Here is a 10,632-nt window from a genome sequence, read left to right on the forward strand (position 1 = left end):
TTGAATGAAATATCTAAATATACTGCCTAAGAGGTGTAGTCCAATCATTTTGTCCATACGGCATTTGATGGATCGCAGTCTCAGTTCTAGGTGCCATTTACTCCGCATCGCTAACCGACACCTGCGGCAGTGTTGATCTTCAAATCTTGATAGAATAATCCTTTTTGTCATTATTAATCACTCTCAGAAAATGATATCCTTTTGAGGATTGGGGCCTAAAAAGCTCCCTTAAAAGAAAATATATTGCAGTGAAATAAAACAATAACGGCTTTATTGGAGTGGAAATCCTGCTTATTGGGACTTACTGTGTTTAAGGATTTATGTGTTCAACCTACATTGTCTGAACTTAAGCACCACCTCAACTTAATAGAAGTCCTTCACACAAATGAATGGCGTCACACAAATTCAGCAGACAAAAAAAGAAAACACAGTAAACGAAAGTACCGAAATTAAATGAGCGGTAGTTACGGCAAGTTAGACATGTTACCAAAGGGCATTAGTACTAAAATCTCAAATATTATTTTTGACAACAGTCGAGTCTTTATTGATAATTAGTGGTTCCATTGGAGACACCAGACAATAGCAACAAAAACAGAGCAGCATAGAAACACTAAATGTACCAAGAAAACACCCAGAATCAGCACATCAAAATAAGACAACTTAAGAAGATTCTCAGTGAAGTTCGGTAGAGTGATGAGAGCTGAAGCCCTTTCACAGCAAGTTGTGCGTGTCATTACAACAAAGGTCTATTTCTGGGAGATTGGCAGAAAACTAGCACACACATCATTAAGTCTTTACCTTGAAGTGCTAATATGTATGTGGAGCCGTCTAAAAATTCCTTATGCAGTCACAGCTGCGCTTCTGTTTGTTGCTCTTATACTAAACACTTATTGATATATTTGCATATTATCCGGTGGGTGGTGGAATGAAAGTTGCATTTCTCTTAATGGCGTGAACAGTAATGTTACAATAGATGCATTTTGAACAGCTGGTACTACCCACAATGGATACAATTATGTGCTCAAAGGTGACATTTACCAAGGTAAGGATTCTGTATACTTGTGCTGTTCAATACAAATGTGCCTTCTGTGTTCCTCCACCGTAACAATAATCCACAAGTAGTGCAACATCTAAAGATGTGTCCATGCAATATGTATAACTGATCCACTTGATTGACACTGAAACAAATATTGCTAAAATGTTGAAAACCAGATGCTGGAAAAATCTGTTATTTCTTCAGCTGTCCACCAGAAAGATGGACAGGAGCACCAAATCTGAGCAGACTCGCAAAGTAAGACGTTTAAGATGTGAGGAAGATTAAGGAGGAAGTCATGCTCACAGGTAAGGAAACACCAAAAATTTGACATAATACTGGGACACATTTAGGCGCTTGGAAGGGGTCCAACACCAGATCTGTGTGTGTGTGTGTGTGTGTGTGGGTGTGAGTGAGTGAGTGCCCCAATCATTAGTCTGTGTGTTTTTCCATACTACTGAATGACTTGGTTGATTGTAAGTCACACTCTTATTTTATCACAAGAATATATGTGCCTCTTCTCAGTGACCATGGACTCAAGGCAAACTGATAAAATCAAAATGGTCTAAAAAGAGTGTGTCACCATTGTACCAAAAAAAATACAAAGGTATTCATTCATGCCCATGTGCTAACTAAGTCATACACTCACACAAACTCAAGAGGTGAAACCCCACCACCACCACACTTTGTGCACAGTCCAGTGTTCAACCAAGGCTGGTGATGTTGGAGCGACCACCAGGGGGTGCTACAATACGGTGGCCAGACCTACGTGGGACATTGTCATCAATCTGTGCCCCTGAGAAATAAAAACAAATAATAATAAGTATTAAGGTTATGTAGTTCAAATAAATCTGGTGAGTGTGCATCATTTAATGCTTCTGCATTTTTAAAGTTCCATTTGACATGCAAACACATCATAGACATCACTACATTTTAAAATTCTTTGTTACCTGATAGGCTGAAGTTGGACTGGTGTAGATTGCGTACTGGTGGCGGTTGGTGAGAGGTGGGTGAAGTTTTGGCTGATGGAGCAGGTGTAATGTACTTGGGGGTAGGGGTGACGTCGTAGACTGGGCCGTCATACATTCCACGACTAACACCCTGATTCCCTCTCACCTGAACAGAAAATATTACAGATAACACATCACATCTGTTGATTCATCTAGAGTCTCTCACTAAAACTTCAAGGATTGCAACAAAACACTATCAAGCAAATCTAGGACATCTAATGCCAAATATATGATGGTATTTTGCATGTTACTGGGAAAATCAGGCATTCAATACTAAAAAGAGTTAAAATTAGGTATCAGTGTGTTTGATGCATTTTTCGAGGAAACTGTACAACCACAGAGAAACTAACTCTGGATGCTGACAAGATGTTTTAACATTTTGAGTGGAAGTAATGGCCTACTTTTAATAGCTGCATTCGCCTTTTTTTAAAATCATCTGTATTCTGTACCTGGTTCCTGAACTTAATGCGCTGGTAGGCATAGTCTGGGAAGGGCTTGCATGGAATAAATCGACCGGTGCCCTGTTGAACCTGCAGCTTCCCTTCTTCATAAACCACATGGCCTTGACTCAGCACAAGCACTGGACCTCCACGACACTCCAATCCCTCAAAGATATTGTACTCTGAAGCCTGTGTGTGTCAGATACAATATCAAAGACAGAAAAATTGGCAAAAGGGATTAAAGAAGAGTCTTCCTCCCACAAACCATGACCATTTAAGATATCCTACACTGTCCAGGTACTGTGTTTTCAGAAAATATTGTATTTGATCTTAAAACATGGATTAAAAACTCACCAGTGGAGAAGAAGCTGGTGTAAATAAATTGAGAGGCTCTGGGCATATAGAGGGGGCGGCAGAGTGAATACTGGGGGATGGGTAAAGAAATGGCAGTGCAGAATGGGTGAGGGGTGAAAGCGGATTATAACCTAAAACTGACAGTAGTCTGGATTAGAGCCTTTGAGCGTGGCAGAGCAGACTGAATACATTAACCACTGTCTAGTATCTTCACTGTATCCAATCACAGAGCTCAAGGCAAATTTTCACCCTTGAGACCAGTCGGTAGAATTTAAATTCATTGCTTGGACTGGGGAAAAAAAAAACTGTAATATAATTTAATTTAACTCTATTTGTATCTTGTTATACAGTGAGTTAACCATTTCTGACATATCTGCTGCCATCTGAGACACAAAATGGGTGAATGGATTTTCATTTTCAGCTCTCTAAACAGGACTCAAACATCAGGGTTCAATCAGTGTGAACATTTCTCAGCATAACCACTGTCTCCTGAAAAGATGGATGGTTTATTTACATGTAGTTATTTATCTGAAATAGCAAATTCTAGAAATACGTTTCTACTATATGTATAGGTTTATTGAAATCTTATTTTCACTGTCAAATGGCACCCAGGTTCTTTTTATCCCTAATAAAAATGGGGTTGGCTATTATGTAATCTAAGCATTCTTCTGATCCCACTGTACTTCTGCAGTGAAACAATCTGTGCGTGCGCCAACACCAGACCTGAGTCAATATTACATATCATAAATTTCAGGCTTTTCTTCACCTCCAGTGATATTTCACTTGGTTTAACCCATTTCACACTCTGCACTCCCAATGAAACCTTCTCTCCTCCAGCATCATATTTTATCAGTTTTTCCTCATCTTTCCCTTCCCTCTATTTCCTTTTTGTCCTCACCGACTGCTGGAGCTTGGCTGTGATAGTTTTTATGCTGTCAGGGTCCCAGATGACAACGTCAGCATCCGAGCCCACTGCTATCCGACCCTTACGCGGGTATAGATTGAAGATTTTAGCAGCATTGGTAGATGTGACAGCCACAAACTGGTTCTCATCCATCTTCCCCATGGCCTGAGAGGCAGATAAAAAGCTGTTTAAAGATACCGCAACCCACAAAATTCACACTAAAAGCTGCAGCTGTACAAATGATGCAATTGCCAAAACACACACACACACAAACGTTCAATGCTCACCACAGCCTTGTCCCAGACGAAACCCATTCTCTCCTCCACTCCATTGATTCCCTCTGGGATGAGGGTGAAATCATCTTTACCAATTGCTTTCTGGGAAGTGCTGTATGTGCAGTGCGCACTGCCTACCACCTGCAGGTCCCCACTGAATCAAGGTTAAAAAAAAAAAAAAAAAAAAAAAAAAAGACAAAAATTTATCTGAATCCCTTTGGCCCTGCTGTTCCAGTACAAAGCTGCTATGTCCTTTTTTTTTTAGATCTTGAACTGGTCAATACTGCTCAACCTCTATGATGAGGTGCCAGTTGAAAACACTTCTATTATTAACCAGTCCTCAGTGAGGATGTGAGTTAAAGTACAAGTGAAGTGGCCTGGGGCCGTAAAACCCAACCAGCTGAAACATCCACAATGGTGCAATCACAGCTGCAGTGGCAGTCCTTTAACCATTAACAAGCCCACATATAGATACACTCCCTTTACCTCCTCGTCCACAAGGGGCTTTATGTGACTGATAAAAAGCTGTGATTATTATAATTTCTCATCTAGGGCCTTTTATTAATTTGTTAATTACAGTATTTACATCATAATAAGGAACAGTGGAGTCATTGCCCCAGTGCCAAGGGAGTGCTTATTATGGAAATCGTGGGCCTCGATGAGATGTGAAAAAGTGTTATTCTTTTGTTCACATCACCACAATAAAACTGAAGCCGAAGCGACAGCATGTATTTTGCAAAGGCAACAGCAGGGTCTCGCAACTGGTGTGACAGCAAGGATCCGCCTTGAGAAGCTGGAGTTATAGATGAAGGCTGGAGAAAAGGTGGGGGGGGGGGGGGTTTAGAGGCACTCGGTAGCCAAGGCAACAGATGATGTATTCTAGTTCCTGTGCTATTTATGGAATCGGGGACAGTCAAAAGTGTGCAGAATTGCCTATGCAGTTTGTATGCATGCGAGTGTTGCTATAGCTGAACTTGAACTTACACATGTTGTTTTAGTCCTTGACCCATCTTTAAGTGTCCGTCACATTTTTTTTTTAGCCATTTAGTCTTTTACCTAAACTGGACTGACACAGTGAATTACAGCATTTCTATGTGGCATGAATAACAAGTGAATATTTCGGTTCAGACAGTGATAGTTTGATCTTTGCTGTTGTCTGCTTTGGTGCCATCCGGTTTATTTGCATTTCACTTTGTGCAGAGGTTATAGCTATATTTAGGACTTTGTCTGCCCTCACTCTGCATTAATTAGAAAAGTTTTTACATGTTGTAAATTTATTTAAATGTCAGCCGTCCTTGAAAGTTATTATCAATGGGCACATTGTGTCTGAAAGGGTTCAGGACATACCAGGCCAGGAGTGTGTGGAGATGGTCTGGAGTTGTGGGGTCAGGACTCAGAGGGGGAGAGGTCACATACGCAGCTGCTTTAGCCCAGTTCTTGCTCCAATAGTTAGAGCCATCAGTGGCCAGGCTAGCAGTAATTGGCTCCCCAAAAACTACAGAACCTGGAAGTTGAGAGAGTAAAGTTCAGACTTGGAGCATGCATTATCATATAACAATTCACATAAAATTAGATACATTCAATTATGAGAACAGGACTCTCAAAAAAGAAGGAAAGGAAAGAGCCTGACCTTTCCTCTTAGCCTGAGTGATGGTGTCAGCTGCACTCTTGCTCATCACCTTGGTGATGTAGACAGGGCAATTTACCCGATTACCAAGAGTGATGGCACGAAACACAGCCTCAGCCTCCAGCTGCATGGAGAAGTAAGGAAGTGTTACAACCTCTACGGTTAATGATGGCTACTCGGCGGGTGTGTTAGGTTGTAATGGAAATCACCTCTTCAGGACGACTCAGGGGATGTCCTTCAGGTCCAGTAATCCCCATTCCAAGGATTTTTCTCTGTTCCTGAAGTGAAAATGGAAATATAATCACATAATAACCTTCCCACGCATTACAGTAACTGTCAGCATTACCTACAGTATCTGTCAAGTCATGTTTGACAGACAAGACACACATTTCAGTGCTGGTGTTATCTGGTGGATATGAAATTAAAATCTCATGGTCTGTTGCACCATCCAAAAAAATTAAGTGTTTATTGTAATCCTAAAGCACAAATGCTCCTGGAGAGCTTCTGCTGGCTTCAGCTGCTACTGTTTTGAAGAACAGATAAAGTAAAAACCAGGGCCTTGTCACTCGCTTTCTTTTTGGTTCCATTATTTGTTTTCAATGGGGTTGGTACTTCCACTGGGGTTTTTTTTTTATTTATTTATTTATTTATTTTTTATTTTTATCCTCCATCTCCCCTTTTCAATTACAGGTTAACAAGTACATCGTTATCATTTATCAACACAGCCATTATCATTCATTGCCCTCATTCATCCTCACAATACATCATAGTTTTAATCACAATTCTCCCCTTAATCAGCACCATCATCTCCATGGCCATGACTGCAATTATTCATCACAACTGTCAGCATTATCCACACTTTCACCTTCACCATCTCAATCACCATTACACTATCATTAGTGCAATAATGGTCAGCAATAACGGTCAACAGTAATGGTCGCCCAAGATAAACCTGCCATTCTCAGCTGCAGCAGCAGAATTAATTATCTCTCTCTCTCTCTGAGAGCTGGAGAGCTATATTTCAACTGAGGTTGAGGACTATGAACAAACAGCTTGTAGTTGTGAACAGCCCCTACATGCTGTTAGTTATGTCACAACAACAAATTATTGTGTCACTGACAGGTTGGAATAATGCTACAAGAGGAATGGGTTGCCAGAAATAGAGGAAGTAACCAAACACACACCTGAGCAATCAGGTCGCCATTTTCAGCATGAACTAGTACTACTGCACCCAGCTGCTTCAGGAAGGAAAAAGCCTCGTAGAGCTGAGAGAAGGAACAACAACAAAAAAATAATAATAATTTTGAAAGAGTATACAAATGTACACAAGGAAATTAGTACAGATGATTAGATATAGTGATTTTTTTTAAAACATACCTCAGAGTCTGACATCTGGTACACATCTTTATAAGCCATGTAGACTTGAAAGGAGTTGATACCTTTGCAGAGTTAAAAAAGAAAAATTCAAGCATTTCCACCCAACCCCACCCCCCACCCCCACCAAAAAAAAAAAAAAAAAAAAAAAACAACAACAACAAAAAACTAAATGTTGACGCCAAAATATGACAAGCAACAATTAGAGCTTTTCTTCTGAAGAAATTGGTCACACAAGTGACTGCCTTGGCTTTGTTACTGCCCAAAGGGAAAGTGATTTTTTACTTAAAACAGATTACAAGCAAAATGTATACACTGCCACCACGACCATGTCACAATGAGAACAATGGCTTTCCAGCTTGCACTGTAAGAGGATTCAGCACTCGGCCAAATTATTTCTAAATCTGTCCCGCTTGATCTTGTCCAAAATGGGGATGATTGTGCAACTGAAACAAGAATTATAGCAATGACAGTTCTGTATTATTACAGAATGACTAAAAACAGATATACCTTTCTCTTGCACCAGCAGTTCCAATTCATCTTTTACAGCCTCATTCCACTGGGGGATGTCTACGTGCAGGGAATAGTCACAGCATGCCCTTTTATCGGCAGCCTCCTGCCAGTGTTCAAACGCATCCAGCAGGCTGTCCCCGGGTTGAGGGGTCACGTGGTCAACTGGGAGGTGAGTGAGGTCAAAGAATAGAATGTAAAGAGTGCAAATATCATGTCATACATATATTCAAGGGATTGCATTTAGCATGCATCCATGACCTTAGCACTCACTGATCATGGTAGTGCCTCCAGCAAGTGCAGCCTTTGTGCCCTGGAGGAAATCATCAACAGGGTATGTGCCCAGATAAGGCTTCATTAGACAGGTGTTGACATCGATCCCACCTGGTATCACCATGCGGCCATTAGCCTCGATCACTCTGACACCCCCAGGGACAACCAGATTCTCTCCCACCTGCCTGCCAAGATCAGATATAACGACACATAGGGGAGGAACAGGGAGGTGTACAAATTTATCAGTGTGGATGAGAAATGGTTGTTGAGGATGAGGGGGGGGGGGGGGGGGGGGGGGGGAATGAAGCATAATCCTTATGTACAGAAAATTATTCACATTACAAAAATCTAAATAGTATCCAAGGCTCCTGCTGCGCTTGGAGCTAATTATTTGTATACACACTTGATGAGCCCATCCTCGATGTAGACATCTGCGTAGAGAGACTGGTCATCATTGACCACCCGCCCTCCTTTGATCAACAGCTTTTCACTCTGCACAAGAAAAGTATAGGGAAGGAGGGGAGGAAGAGAGATGTACAGGAGGGGTTGAGTTCAATCTGACATTTAAATATATTGCACAGTTATATAACCTGTGACTTTATAGCAATATGCCAACAGCGCAGTGAATACAAATCGTGAAGCCACACTGATGATTTAATGGGTGGGGTCACATCACATTTAATTTTGATATTTGACAAACTTGTCAGTTACTTGATATAATCAAATTCAAAAATAAGCATATTTTTGGCAGACGACCATGTGTCCACGCCCTTAACCAGCACGCAGGATGTCTGAGATGTTACATCTCCATGGTGACCAGTGATCTTGGTTTGCGATTAAGGCAGATGACAGCCCTGCTGCAATTCATCACCTATAACTAGAAAACGTTCTCACAATAGATAAAAACAGATGAATTATTTCCTGTCTCACCGATGAAATGTGTTGCTATATGTTGCGCTTCCATTCATCTGGACATTTAACAAAAGCCTCCTCTGGAATCTGAGCCTAAATGATGCATGCTCAAACAACCGAAGACTGATGAATGAGGCTCACATCTCTTACACAAACCACTGTTCTTGAGCGACTCCTGATTCGGCCGTCAAATCTACCGAGTTAATCCGTTTGACAGGCTGCGAGATTACACAACCTTGCCCAACCCCGAGCAAGAAAAGCTAGATTTGACGCACAGACACGGAGGATTGTCACCCCTATGTGTTGCGTCGCCGTTTCACAGAGGACCAACTGCAGCCTCCGGGGAACTCCTGCCTGTCGCCGCCTCGCTAAGAATTTAATCCCAGCTCTGCCAGCATCGGATTTGCATACAAGCGGAGCGCCTCTGGCCACCGGCGCCGACGAGCAGGCCGGGTCTCTTACCGTCAGATGGGGGATGCTGTTCTTCCCCTGGTAGCAGCTCCCGGACATGCTCTCTCAGTCTGCCTGCCCCCGGGCACTCAACTCGGCCGCCCTGCTCTTCGCTCCTCGCCCCCCCGGTGCGTGCTGGTTATCGTTTCCGTGTGTGAGGGAGGAAGAGCGGTGAGTCCGCCGCTCTACGGCTGCGTCAGGCTGCGTGGTGCGCGCGAACTGTCGGGACAACTGTCGGCCCCGTGCGTGCGCGCGAGCGGCGTTCTCGTTACCGAGAATAAAAGGCAGTGTGTCCACGTGCGGCACTACAGCCGCAAACAAACCCGCTCACGTGAGGGAGCAGGAGACAGCCCGGGCGGCCGACGTCTGTCGCTGTCCACTTCAGCACCACGGACTAAAGAGCGCGCGGAGGCCACCGGCCGACAATTCAGGAGCTTTGGCGTAGATAAAAAAAAAAAAGGCCAAACTGCAATGCAGCATAAGGTTAATAATTTATGTAGATGGAAACATCCCTCCCAGAAATATAATAATGGGGACAACAGTTGTGGTCTTCCAAAAGTCAACAAAACCTCTTTGTCGAGTTAATATGAATTATTCCGATATTTAACGGCCATCGTGCGAGTTGAATAATGAATATTTTTATTCTGTCTCTGACTAGGCCAATAGCTCCCCAAAGGCTGTTGTCTTCATGCGTTTGTTAAATTTAGAGATTGCAGGATATCTGCTGGGACGCTTGTTCACCCGACTCACAGGCATAAAGCCAGACAGATAATAAAAATGCAAGCAGCCAGTCAAAGTACCTGTCCGCCGGGGCTTTCCTTCCCCGGTGAATAGCCGGCCTCAGCAGCGGTGCGGGCATCGCCCCTGTCCCCGGGCGAGTTGTTTTGTGGCCCCTCTAGGGGTTTGCTGAGCGTTTTCCCGTAGGACTCGCCGGTGTCCAGGACTCTCTCCCGGCTCCCGCTCCTCGGGGTGCGGCTCCCTTTCCTCCCCACCGCGTAGTTCTCGAAGTCTATAGTCTTGCTTTCAAACGCCCCCTCAACGGAGCTGAACATCCCGTAGGATTTCCTCTGGTTCGGCCCGGTGGTGATCGGCCCAGCCAGGTACACCGGCAGCTCATCCTCCCGGTTCCACTGCCTTCTGCAGTCAGACATAGTTGCTTATCGGCGGGAGACTGAGGCCTCTCCCCAAAATGCGAAAGGAACGGAGATGGCTGCCTGCTGTGGTGAAACCGGGTCACGGTCAGGTCTCAGGCAAGCGCGCTCCCTCGATGCTGTGGACTGTGAAAAGCTTTCTCCGGGCTACCTAAGGATCCCGCCTCCTAACACACACACACACACGCACACAAATGATGCAGTGTTCCAGTTTTTGATAGGAGGTGTGTCCGTGTGAACTAGTTTTAATGTGAAGCGTTAGCTCTGCAGAAGAGCCCGGCTTGTGACAGCACGTACGAGCATGTAACACAAATAAAAG

At 43.4% G+C, this 10,632-nt stretch overlaps 1 protein-coding gene across 2 annotated transcripts; it reads right to left on the reverse strand.

Annotated features, from left to right (window-relative positions):
• Nucleotides 1-1,672: 1,672 nt before the first annotated feature.
• On the reverse strand, nucleotides 1,673-10,313 carry crmp1 (collapsin response mediator protein 1). Of its 2 annotated transcripts, none has more exons than XM_029498528.1 (14): nucleotides 9,963-10,313; nucleotides 8,204-8,292; nucleotides 7,801-7,985; nucleotides 7,528-7,692; nucleotides 7,021-7,082; nucleotides 6,828-6,908; nucleotides 5,853-5,921; nucleotides 5,647-5,767; nucleotides 5,364-5,520; nucleotides 4,029-4,170; nucleotides 3,736-3,906; nucleotides 2,493-2,672; nucleotides 1,984-2,149; nucleotides 1,673-1,829 (listed from the first exon to the last, which is right to left on the reverse strand). In XM_029498528.1, exons 1-14 carry the CDS (start codon nucleotides 10,311-10,313, stop codon nucleotides 1,738-1,740), a joined length of 2,031 nt encoding a protein of 676 aa, XP_029354388.1. In that variant the 3' UTR covers nucleotides 1,673-1,737. The 2 variants fall into 2 exon arrangements, with proteins under 2 accessions (XP_029354388.1, XP_029354395.1); XM_029498535.1 differs by lacking the exon at nucleotides 9,963-10,313 and adding an exon at nucleotides 9,175-9,222.
• Between the last annotated feature and the right edge of the window lie 319 nt (nucleotides 10,314-10,632).

This window comes from Echeneis naucrates, chromosome 1 (assembly GCF_900963305.1).
Source record: "Echeneis naucrates chromosome 1, fEcheNa1.1, whole genome shotgun sequence".
Taxonomy (NCBI): Eukaryota; Metazoa; Chordata; class Actinopteri; order Carangiformes; family Echeneidae; genus Echeneis; species Echeneis naucrates.

Coding starts and splice junctions, on each gene's coding strand:
- crmp1 (XM_029498528.1), bottom strand. CDS start 10,313: ATGTCTGACTGCAGAAGGCAGTGGAACCGGGAGGATGAGCTGCCGGTG. Junction 7,693..7,800: donor TGGAGGCACTACCATGATCA/GTGAGTGCTAAG, acceptor CTCACCTCCCAG/TTGACCACGTGACCCCTCAA. Junction 7,083..7,527: donor ACTGCTGGTGCAAGAGAAAG/GTATATCTGTTT, acceptor AACTCTGCAAAG/GTATCAACTCCTTTCAAGTC.